The sequence below is a fragment of the Myodes glareolus genome, chromosome 10 (genome assembly GCF_982192425.1).
Source record: "Myodes glareolus chromosome 10, mMyoGla1.1, whole genome shotgun sequence".
Lineage (NCBI taxonomy): Eukaryota > Metazoa > Chordata > Mammalia > Rodentia > Cricetidae > Myodes > Myodes glareolus.
In genome coordinates, this window is record NC_142035.1 from 74,972,729 (window position 1) to 74,985,295 (window position 12,567).

At 47.6% G+C, this 12,567-nt stretch overlaps 1 protein-coding gene across 6 annotated transcripts in view; it reads left to right on the forward strand.

The window, feature by feature from the left end:
- Positions 1 to 10,078, forward strand: part of Kiaa1549l (KIAA1549 like) — a 273,927-nt gene extending 263,849 nt beyond the window's left edge. For all 6 annotated transcript variants that reach the window (XM_085696701.2, XM_085696702.2, XM_085696703.2 and 3 more), the window contains one exon: positions 4,070 to 10,078. In XM_085696701.2, coding sequence (XP_085552827.2) covers positions 4,070 to 4,351 — 282 coding nt within the window. In that variant the 3' untranslated portion in view covers positions 4,352 to 10,078. The remainder of the gene's footprint in view (positions 1 to 4,069) is intronic.
- Positions 10,079 to 12,567: the final 2,489 nt, after the last annotated feature.

Below are 12,567 nucleotides of genomic sequence, written 5' to 3' on the forward strand. Positions count from 1 at the left end.
AATCCTTGGTCCTTGCCCTCAAGATGCTTAACACACATAGCTTCCCCAGGCTTTCAGCTTCATCCAGATGCCCTTGGGTTCACATCACCCTAGAGAAGAAAACGAAAGACCTCAGCAAATGCCAACCTCACCTTCCTGACAGGATGACGGAGTCATTCCCAAATCCTCTCCGACACTGTGAAAGAAGTTGAGCTTTCCTGCCTTTTTTTTTTCTTTTTAATGCTGCAGCCTCAGTAGGTCTTTCTGGGAGCCCAGCTATCACCTGTAGCTCAGCTGAGAAATGCGCCCAGCATGGTGCAAGCTTCACCATGCTGATTCACCATGGGGATTCAGAGCAAGTGAGAGACAGAACAGAGAGCTCAGAAAGTCAGCGAGAGAAAGACACCCCATTTGGGCTGATTAAAGAGATTGCATGTCCTCTGTGTTGATGTGAGCAAAGCAAGACACCCCCTTCCTTCACTTGGGTGCCTGACCTTCCTGGTCCCCCACATCACCTAAACCCAGGGTACCACATCGATCTCAGCCTTGGTGCTAGATGGAGAAGCTTGCAGGGGAGGCCTCGGGGTTTGTTTGCTATTTTCTCATTGTTGTGACAAACTAGTCTGACAAGAAGTCAGTTAAGGAAAGAAAGGTCTGTCTTGGCTTCGATTAAAGGAGATACAGTCCATCATGTGTGACAATAGAAGCAGGAGGCCGCTGGTCATATTACCCCTGCGGTCAGGAAGAAGGGTGAACAAGAAGTGAGGCCATGCTTAAGACCTCAAGGGTCAGAGAACCACTCCATTCAGCAAGGCTCCACCTCTGAAAGATTCCAGAACCTTCCCACACATTACCACCAGCTGAGGACCAACCTCAACTGCATGAGCCTGTGAGGGGAAATTTACATTCAGAATCGCCACACAGACTGATCAGGAGTGTTGCTGCGATTAATTGGTAATGTCTGTCAAGGAGTAGGCGTGTTTGCAGCCCTGGACTCTGGCCAGCAAAACGTAATGGTGCTTGCCAAAGAGCCTGTTCCTTATCTTCCCCATTTTTAATAACTACGCTGAGACAACCCCGGTTGGCTAGTTACCTTTCCCTTGCTGGTTCTAGCCACTAGCACCAAGGCTTGATGTCACAAAGGGTCGTGTATTGACTCTTTTCACTCCGGTTCATGCAGTTAGCTAAGTTTGAAGTGTAACTGCTTCCACCCCACACATTTGACACCTACTGAGCGTCCTTCAGTGATTTCCAGACTGTGCCTAGAACCCCAGACTCTGAGAGACTTCCTGCTCTCTGCTAGGCATAATTCTGGGCATATGGCAAAGCAGTAAGAAAGCGACGGTGGGCGGAGTCCTGCTTTTACAGAACTGCTGACCTGGGACAGGTGATGGTGGCCCAGGAAGAATGCCTGCCTCTCTAGACAAACCTCATGGAAACATTTTGCAGGGGCCATTGGCTGGTGGCAGGCTGGGAAGTGTCCCTGGAAGGATGGAAATTTGAGCTGAGATCTGAGAGGTTTCCTGTATTCTGGCCCTGGTTCTTGGTCAGCTCCAGTCATCCATATATTCTTAGCTCTTGTGGCTGGATAAGTGGGACAGTCCACCTCTGGGTTTCCTCTAAAGTACAGAGGAAGCCGTCCAGCCCTTGTGTGCAGAGACATCAGCAGCTTTTTGCCGCTTTATTTTATTGGCAAGGTCTCGTGGTGAAATTTAAACCCCAAACTCAAGCTTAAGGTCATCAGTGCAATAACTTCTATCGAGTGAGCTCTCACGGCCTCACCTGAACCGCTGAGGTAGCCTCAGAGCTCACTTCTGCCGGATCCACCCCGAATGACCTGGCTGACTTCTCTGCTGCCACCCAACAAGGGTTCCCAGCCCATGATCTCAGACACCTACCTTCTCAAGAGGGACTATCAGAGCGTCCAGCATCCTTCCATGTACTCCCCTGTCCCAATGTCTGAATGTTTGTGTCCCTCTACCCGACTCGCACGCTGAATTCCACAGTGTCACGATGAGGTCTTGGGGAGGTGACTGGTTTGTGAGGTCGAACACTGTGAATAGAATTACATTCTTATAAAAGAAGCCCATGAGCTGCCCTGCTGCTCCTGTCTTGTAGGTGACAGGAAAAGACAGCTATCAAGAACCAGGAAGCAGCCTCTCACCAGGCGCTGGAGTCCCCAGTATTCATGAGAATAAAAATAAATTTCCGTTCCTTATCAGCTCCTTGGTCAGTGATATCTGATTTTAGCAGGCTGAAGAGGTTAGGACAGCTGCCCTGCTCTATTCTCCCCAGCTGCATCCTCCCCTGCCCCATCTTCCCCAGCTTCATCCTCCCCTGCTCCATCCTCCCCAGCTCCATCCTCCCCTGCCTGTTCCATCCTCCCCAGCTCCATTCTCCCCTGCCTGCTCCATCCTCCCCTATACCATCCTCCCCTGCCCCATCCTCCCTTACTCTATCCTCCCGGCTTCATCCTCCTCTACTCCATCCTCCCCTGCTCCATCCTCCCCAGCAGGCCCAGATGAGCATGTCCATCAATGGGGAAGGAGGTCAGGTATGGCAGTGCATGTCTATAATACCAGAAGTCAAGAGGCAGAGCTGGGAGGACCACCACAAACACAAGACTAGTGTGATGTTCTGTGAGCTTCAGGCCCACTATAGAAACTTGGCCTTTATTTCTCACAAGTGTGTCCAAGACAGTAGATGGTTCTGATGGAGGAGGGTTATCTGTCTATTGTGTTATTTTCATTGGTCAATAAAGAGACTGCCTTGACCCTTTGATAGGACAGAAAATTAGGTAGGTGGAGTAAACAGAACAGAATGCTGGGAAGAGGGCTATGAGGCAGAAGCCATGGAGCCAGCCACCAGGTCAGACATGCTGAATCTTTTCCGGTAAGCCACCACCTCATGGTGCTACAAAGATTATTAGAAATGGGTTAATATCAAGATGTGAGAGTTAGTCGGTAACTAACTCTCTAGAGATAATGGGCCAGGCAGTGCTTAAATGAATACAATTTGTGTGTTGTTATTTCTGGGACTAAGCTAGCCATGCGGGAGCTGGGTCAGGCGAAAAGCAGGCCTGCCCGCAGCCCCTCACTACATGGTTCCTCTAAGGAAGCACATGCTCCATGGACTAGCATTCAGTTGCTTTTAGATGGGACAGCCTGGGGACACAGTCCCCACCCAGCTCACTGCTCTGCACCCCTGTGCCTTAGCTCTTGTTTGACCTGCCTGTCTTACCTCTTGAACCTGGAAGAGGACTCCCGACACATGTTCTCCTGCCCCACAGGCCTGTGCACCTGCATCCACAGCATTCCAGCCAGCATCCTAGGATATAAAGGTCCTTGTGGACCAAATAGCAGCCCATGCGTGTACTGTTTCTGTGGGCGAGATAGTCGTAGATTCTAAACCTTTTGCTTGGCTTTATTTCTAGAGGCTTCTGTATGTTTAAGTAGAGAATGATGTGTCTCCCACTTTTAATGCACTTATATCCAAAACACTGTAGTGCACAAATTAATTAATTCCCAGTGCTTGAAGCCAGGTACACCTGTGCAGAGCATGTCTGATGGCTTGGTGGCTGTTTCCTTAGATGGTGGTACCCTTGGCTGCAGTGTCCTCCCCTGTGAAACAGGGATAAGGAGATTGTTGCTTGCAGAATTAGATGAGATACTGTGTGAAAATCATTAGGGCTCAACAGATGCCGGCTGCTGTTATTAGTAAAAAGCCCCTGAGCTCCCTTGCAACAGTTCTGTTTACTCAGCTGTGCTTACATTAAAAGGAAAGGCGGGGTCGTTCAGCTGTGAGCTCGGGTGTATTCTTAAAGTTTTCAGCAAAGTTGAAGAACACGTATTTAATTCCTGCAGCCAGCATGCTGAGTGAGTCCAAGACAGCTGTTTGCTAAAGAAACTGACTCCAGATGCCCTTGGGTTCACGTCACTGATAGGCTGAGAGCCGTGATAGTGCAGGGTTTCACTTCTCTAAACCTGTTTCCTTGACCTCTGCCCACCATCCGCTTCCAGTATTGAGTACATCCTATTCCTTGAGCTCCCTCCTAACGTGAGTTCCTTCTCTCTCCCAACCTCTTACGCAGGTCCCTCTTCCTGGGTACATCGAGGCCTATCCCCGGTCACGTTATCAACAGAGCTCCCCCTCCAGGCTCCCTCGCCAGTATAGCCAACCAACCAATCTTCACCCAAGCCTAGAGCAGGCCCCAGTCCCCTCCACAGCGGCCTCCCAGCAGAGCCTGACAGAAAATGAGCCTCCAGATACTCCATTGACCAACATTTCCACTGCAGCCCTCGTGAAGGCCATCCGGGAGGAAGTGGCCAAGCTGGCCAAGAAGCAGACAGACATGTTTGAGTTCCAGGTCTAATGCCTCAGCCCTGAGGGAATCTGCACTTGAAGACCGTGAGGCAACAAACAGGCTTTGGGTTCCTCTCCACTAACGTGTGGGGTCTCCAGACAATGCATGGGTCTTTCTCATCCTCAGATTCCAAAACCGTCAACAGTGAGGCTGCGGGGAAACAGAAAACTTGTGAACAACTGGATTCTGACTCCTGCGGCCAACTGTGGTTCAGCAAGTCCCTAGCTGGGACCCTGTATTTGATGTTCTGTTGGGCTGTATGTTTGAACTGTGGGTGGGAATTTCCTGGAGGAGCCCTAGTCGTGAGAGGCCCTAGCTAGCCTGCAGGTTCCTATCCAGTGTCCCATTTTAGTAAACCGCCAGAAGGGAGAGACTGCCTCTCTGTCTTCAGCGGCCTCTGCATGTTCTCTTTCTGTGTTAAAGGCAACACGGGAGTGTGATTAACCACCAGACTGTACTCTCTCATTGAGCCATGACCGTGACCGCTTTCAAAATCACCTCTAGTCTGTAAGGGAAATACTGACTCTCCAGCCAAGAAACTTGAGTCTCTTTGCTGTTCAAGGCTCATGTTCAAAGTCAAATGAACTGGATGGAAATCAGTTCCAGTGGCTATGCCTATAAATAGTCCTTTCTGCCCCCCAAAACACATACCTGCTAATTAAAGGCCAAGAGAGAGAGAGATGATGAGCCAGAATGGTGGACTTGTGTGGACAGACTGTTTAAAAGGTGCTGTCATTTTGGAAATAACGTCTCCTGCAAATTGGGATCCAAATGAAAGGGAATCGGTGCTAAGAGGCTTGGGAGCCTGTAAAAGAGAAGCAGTTATTTGTGGAGGTTTTTCTTTGTATTGAAGATGGCCCGAGAACCCGGCCGTCCTGGGGAAATAATAGATACAACAACCTTAACAAGATCTGTCTCCTCCATAGTGGAGTCAAGCACATGCTGCCAGCGGTACAAAGGGAACCATGATTGATTACGGTAGAGACGGGAAAGATGGATCCACGGTCACCCCACCCTGCAACCTCTGCTTCTAGAAGCTTGTAAATGTAGAAAATCTGATTTGAGATGAAATGCAAAACATCTTTTTAAAAGTCTGGAGCTCACCAGTCCTCCGTGGTGGATGAACGCAGGAGGATGTTTGCTGAGATGGCAGGATGCTACCGTGGGATGGTGCTGTCCCATGCTACTCTCCATGGCTTGACACATCAGCCTACAGGGTCCTGGGTGGAAACACTGCCTTGCAGCTTTGGGGTACACTGGTGACTCCTCTGTGCAAATAAGACTGATTTGGGGTACCAGAGGAAAAGGGAACCCTGAGTTTCCTCCCCAATTTTGGGAGTCATGTATGGTGTCAGGGGGCTTATTGGGTGTCTTTTGAAGAATATGGTCCCATCCTGCCTTCACCCATGACCCATCTCGCTTCAGTGTACCTCCGCCCCTCTGAACCCATCTATCCATTGTCTTCATGAGTTTCTTTGGTCTTTACTGAAAGGAGGTTGAGAGAAGAGTAGGATTGGAACTGATTAGACTGGGGGACTCAAACTGTCAAAGCACAGACTTTCCCAAGAAGCTCTTTTTATTTCCCTTTGGCAAACTGTCCTTTCTGGAACGTTCCGAGATCTGTCATGGGATCCCCAAGACAAGTCTCTTGTGGGGGTGACATTAGGTAGTATCCTTTTAGTATGCCGGTTGATCTTTCATAGTGTTAGTTTTTTGTTACTTAATACGAAATCAGCTATAAATAAAAATGTATTTTTGTAATTTCCGTGTGTATATATGGTATATTTCTACCAATGGCCAGTTGTAGTCCAAAACTGAAATCAGCTTGCAGAACACTGTGGACAGTGCAGGATTTTACCGACAGATTAATACAATGCCTAAATCTATCCAGACGGGCATTTGATGCACTTGAATGAACAAAGAGCCAAAGAAACTCAGCCTTTTCATGCAAACTATGTAAGTCTTATACAGTCAGCTACATTGTTCCACTTTATCAATAATATCAATATTTCATCAGTGCAGTGGTACCAACACAGTACTGTGTGGACTTGGTAAATGTTTGGAATATGAGAGAGAAGTTTCTAGACTACAGAATATGAATGCTTCAAAAGACAGTGTCTAGGCTCTGGGTTCCAGGAGTTTCCAGGTCATGAATCTAGGGTTAGCCGTGGTGTGGCTCCAGATTGCCAGGGCAGTGGACTACAGCTCACTGGGATCTTCACAGAACCCTGTGGAATATTTAGTTCATTGGGACAATTAAAATATAGCATGATAAATCAAATACTATTAAACTAGATTCCATGGGTTCAAGAAGTCTGTTGAAGAAAACCTTAAATTATTAAAAAAAATAATAATAATGGGTTCATATTTTTCCACCATGGTTAAAGCCTTCTAGGACAAAGATGTGGTTCCTTCCCTAAAGAGTCTCCTAGGCTTATAGAGGTGTTAGGTTCAAGAACAGGAGACTCTGAGGGGAATCACCATGGGGACGTGAACATGGGAGCCCAGAGGAGGCAGCAGTGAGCTCAGATTGTTAAGAGCTTCCAGATAGGCACAGAAGCCACAGAGGAAGATCCTTGGAAGGAAAAAAATCCACGTCCAGACACATTGAGGGTTGAGCCCAAGCCTGCTGATTCATGTCCCAGCCTGCTCTCCCTTTGACCCTGCTGCCTGTACACTTGTTGGAGACACATTTTTTAACTGTGCCCAGAAATTTAAAAAGTAGGCAAGGGTCAAGTGAGGAACTCCATAATACTCTTTCCAAAAAATGTGAGGGTGGGGGGAACCAATTTATTCCAGAAAGTAGCACCGAAGAAGCAATGTCCTTGAAGGCCAGTGTGGGTAACTTACTTATTCAGCACCATGTGTCAAAAAGGGAGGCAAGGAAGCCCTGACACTCTCACTTCACCGGGTGACCCAGAAAGCCAAGAACATAAAGGTCTCTCGCGTGGCCTGGTACCTCTGATCTGAGGCTTGTGTGGGAACAGGGTGACAGCTGTGAGCTACAGAGCCGGAAGAAACCTTTTGAAGGACACTCCTGTCCCAGGAGAGGTAATGCCATCTACTGTCCCAGGAGAGGTAATGCCGTCTGCTTGTTATTTTAAGAGCCTCCCTCAAAAAAGACATAAACCAAAACATGCAGTTTCTGAATAATGTTGACTCAAGAAAAGAAATAATATTAGCGATTGAGTGTAGGTAGACTAGAAGACATTGTGAAATTCTTACTTCTAAGTAAAAGAAATGCTTCCCTGCCAGGCAAAAATTGAAATGGATCAAGAAATATTGATTTCAGCTGGGAGGTGGTGGCGCACACCTTTAGTCCCAGTACTTGGGAGACAGAGACAGGTGGATCTCTGTGAGTTTGAGGCCAACCTGGTCTACAAGAGCTAGTTCCAGGACAGGCTCCAAAGCTACAGAGAAACCCTATCTCGAAAAAAAAAAAAAAAAAGGAAGGAAGGAAGATTGATTTCATATAAATGAGCCTCATTTTTTCCACATAGCACACAGTGCTCAAAATTCAGTGTATAATGAATGTAAAGGGATTTTTACGTTGGAGAAAAAGCTTTGGCCTTAAACCTGAATTTAGAATCTGGACTTCCCTTTCCAATTACAGTCCAAGACTCTCAAGGTGTAAGTATAATTCAGCTTGTCCCTGACGGGGTCCAAATAGTACAAGTTCCATCCTGCCATCTAGTCCAGCCAGGGGCTGACTGAAAGACAGAGATAAATTACAGAAGCAAAATGCAGACGTGGCAAAAGGCAGGGAAGGCATCAAGCAACGCTTCTTCCTGATAGCTCTTTCCCTGGCACTCTCTCTCCACCTCTGCTTTGCTCTGTTTCTCTCAACACACCTACTTCACCCTCTTGCTTGCCTGGACCAAACCAGCTTCCTCACTAGTGCATATAGAACCAAATGCGGACTTCAGGACCTGCACCATGCTCCCCCCACCTGCCATTGCAGACCACTCTCAGACTAGCATCCCTGAGCCCCCTTTAGGCAAATGCTTGAGAATCTGATTGGTTCAGTTCGCATCTGCCTGTGGATAAGCTACCCTCAGGTCAGGTGCCCATCCGGTCAGCTGTAAGCAAAGAGCCAGAGTTATATCCTACAAGCACGGTCCCTGGGTTGACCCTTTTGGCAGGAGCTCTTGCTAAGGAAGACACATGATCAGGGAGCAGGAACAGGACTCCCTAAAGGAACATGTCCCAAACTGGAACTGACCATACCCCTAAGATATCACCTGTCAGCCAGAACTCAGAGGGCAGTCCTCTGGAAACTGCCCCCACCCCTGGAAAGGCATCTCCCCCTCAGACAGCAGGTGCACAACCCTGAACCCCCTGCCGACTGACTGGACTGCCCCAGCACTTCCCACCCCTAACCACGCTAGTTCCTGAATACCACTGCTGGGCCACAGAAGAGATCTCTGACCAAGCCCCCGTTAACTTAGTGTCATGCTCAGCTCAGCTCAGCAGACAATAAACACTTGTAAATTGAATTGCATGGCCTTAGCTCAGGTGCTGCTAAAGTGGCTCCCAGCCACACATTTGCATGGATGAGAAGACTGATGAGCCTCTCCGTAGAGTCTCCTTGAAACAAAATTGGTTTCAGGTGAAAACAATGCTTCAGAGGCTCTGTCTGACCTTCCGGCTCTGAAAAGTTAGTATCCCGGGAACTGAAAGGGCTCCTGATGGCTTACGTGAACTCTTACAGAATTCTAGGTGGCGGGGAATACTGAAGTGTAGGCGTTTCTAAAAAGGGTGATTTAGGAAATTAATTGTGCCAGAAACAGATTCTCTTAGAAGATGTTGAGTTGCTTTGATTCTGTAGGTTTCCAAAAGAGGGAAATTCTGAGGAATTTGTCCTCAGAGGTCAAACTTTCACTTGAGTTAGAGCCATCCTATTATAAGTCTAGAACATCCTATGATAAATCTAGAGACTAATTGTTTTGTCCTTGCTCAGACTCTTGTAAATGATGGAAGGAGGCCATCCGGTGTACTTTACATAAATTAACCGTGGCCTCACCTTCCTCTCCTTCATCTCTTCTTTGGGTCTAAACCCTTCTCCACCCTCACATAAATGAAGGAGAGAAAAGAAAAGGGAATGTCCAAACGAAAGCAGAGGAGTGGAGTTGGACTGGAAATTTTGAGGTGTAAATATTCTGGAACTGGAGTGACTGACTTTGAACTAGTCTGTAACTCGTCGTGGGTCAGTAATAGCATCTGTCCTTCCTACCTGCCATGGCGGTCGTGAGGAGCATGTGCACTGTGTCTGAACATGGTTTGGAAAGCATATCGGAAAAATTTGCTACAAAAACCATTCGCTTCCCAGTTCGATTTGATCCAGCTCCTGCTACCCACTGAGTTAATTTGTGTTGTCATGTGTTCAATGACCCAACTTCTTATCAAGGAAAAGGAAAAGAATTCTGCAGTTTGTAATTGCCCACATGGAGTTGCTGTTATCATTGTTGGTCGCCTGTGGTTGGGAGGGTATGGAAGTGTTTCCACACGTGCTTTGACTCTGGGTGGGAAAAACCCCAGACCGGGATGCTCTCGAACCACTTTGGATGCACTGGGCAAAGTACTGAACAGGAGCTTTGAATGTAGCTGTTGTTATTTCAATGCTTTGCTTTCTAATTAACTTTGTACGTCCTTTGCCTCTGCCGGGAACAGAGTGTTCATACGCTGTTAGAATTTTTTATTGTAAAATAAAATGACAAAGGCTTTCATACCCCAAAACCTGCCTGCTTCTCATTCCATCTCCTCCAGATGGTGTAAGAGCATCTCTTTCACAACCCATCTACACAACAGTGCCTTCTGGAGGTTAACTACAGAGCAGTGGCAGCCCTCAAGCCCCTTGCGATCTCAAAAGCCACACCTGCTTGGGCATGGGATCATGGGCAAGAAATCAATACTCGCTTTTGTATGATTCCCATATCCTCAGAAGCAACTGGAGGCTCCAGGCAGAAACCAGCGTCTGTTAGGGTGTGCTTAGAACATAAAGAAGTCCCAGTGAGGTCAACGGCTCCTGATGAATCCACAGAGAACTGAGAGCAATGGTCTTAGGAGATGAGCTTCCAATAATTATGTTATCCCACCCTGTGCTATACACAGTAGCCGTGAAGTCTGCCTTGTGTGAGCCCTACCTAGAGACCTGGGGTTCCTGCCAGCTCTGCCCTCTGCCTTTTAATTGGCTGGGAAACTCAACCCAGGGGCTACAGACTCATAGGTGGACCAGCCCCGAGAATGTGACTTAGTCCATGAACAAGGCCAACCATTTTCTCCCACTAGAAAATGCCAAGACACGATGTTATCAGCACATGTCTAAACAGGATGGTCAAGACCCAGATGAGCCGCAATGGGCTAATTCAAAGCGAAGAGCTAAGAAAACAGAAAAATGAATAAGAAGTAGCCTTGAGATAAGGAGATTAGAGGAGAGGTAAGGAAACCCAACAGACGAGCCGATCAACCTTGAATGTTTCTGGGATATCCATGGGCCTAATGATCACAAACCTTTGCCATTCAAACTCAGGCAGCATCTCTGAGCTGCTTTTCACTACCCCACCCTCAGCTTGCTGAAATCCTCTGCAGGTCTTTACAAAAATGCTCAAAGGCTCAAGGGGCAATTTTTAACTCCTCCTGCTGCCACTCTGCAAAGAGGACTAAGATACATTTCCATAACTGAGCCCAAAGCCCCTGACCCATAACACTGGAGAGGATTAACTGTAGAGATCCCACAAAATGCTTGCAATGAGGTGTTCCGTGGGACAGCGGCTACTGCAGGTACTAAACCCATCCAGAAACCGCAGTGGTGAAGGGTTTCCCTTTTCCTTCTTCCTGGATGCTGGTGGCTCTTGACTCATTGAGACAAATGAAAGCATCAAACAAAAGGAAATAGTGGTGCCTACTCTGCCCAAGGAATGACTGTAGACAGTCTCGGAGCTAGAGAAAGCATGTGTATGCCCAAATCCTCCTGGCAGAGCATGGTCAGCAAGCATTCCAAACTTCTGTGTATTTCATTTATGTTGCTGTGGTTAAATACCCCAGCAAAAGCGACCTGCGGGGAAAAAGGACTTATTTTGGCTCACAGTTCCAGAAGGGTTCTGTCCATCATGGCAGGGTAGAAATGGTAACAGAAACATGAGGCTAGCCCATTGCATTATGTCAGCAGACTTAGAAGTAGAGCCATCCTATAAAGCCTTAAAGCTCACCTCCAATGGCGTACTTCCTCCAGCCAGGCTCCATCTCCTTACGATTCCATAATTTCCCCAAACAGTGCCATCATCTGGGAACCAAGTGTTCCAACACATGAACTTATGAAGGACACCTCACATTCCAACTACAACACTGTATACTTGGGCTGGAGAGATGGTTTAACAGTTAAGGTTGCTCTTCCAGAGGTCCTGAGTTCAATTCCCAGCAACTACATAGCAGGGGGCAACTATCTGCAAAATGTTCATAGATGTTAGAAACCAAATGTGTGGGTGTCCCCATGCCCAAGTTCACCTTAGCACCTGAGCCCTGATATGAGGGGATTTGAAGGTTACATCATTGGAGATAATTATGTTCAGATACCTCCTAAACGAAGAAAGCTCCCAGAGAGCCCTTCAGCAGACACCAAACCTGCAGGTGCTTTGGTGTTGGACTTCTCAGATCAGCTGTGAGGAATAATGCCTGCCATCTTTAAGCCACCCACAGTAGCCCAAACAGACCAAGACAGTAGGGAGCAAGGCTCTGCGTCTCTCCAGGACTATGTGGAGGACAGATTATGGTCGATACTGGGCAATTTGTTTTGTCAACATCTTGACAAAAGTTAACGTTTACACAAGCACAAAGCCAAACTTGTACAGAGACCACATGACTCACTGGAGTGAAAATACAGTTTGGCTAGCATGACAGTTTTACTGCCACCCTGCTGTCCAAGGGCCTTTGCTAAACATAGGAGTCAGCTTACGCCCCTCCCTCACTGCATAGCCTAGCCTTTAGCCCTGGGACAGGGGCCTTCCGAGGACACTAACGTCTGTAGAAGCCATGCCCTTTGAGGCTGTGGGATGCCTGTGATAGCAATGCCCACTGAAACCCAGGGTCTTCCAGCAGCTGGATGCCGAGCTGGGATTTGGGGAGATGGCACAAGAGGCTGATTGTAAGTTCACAGGGAAGCCCACTGTGTAAGTCAAATGTGTGGCTTTCAGAAAAAGGACATGGGTAGTCTTAAGACTTATTAAGTC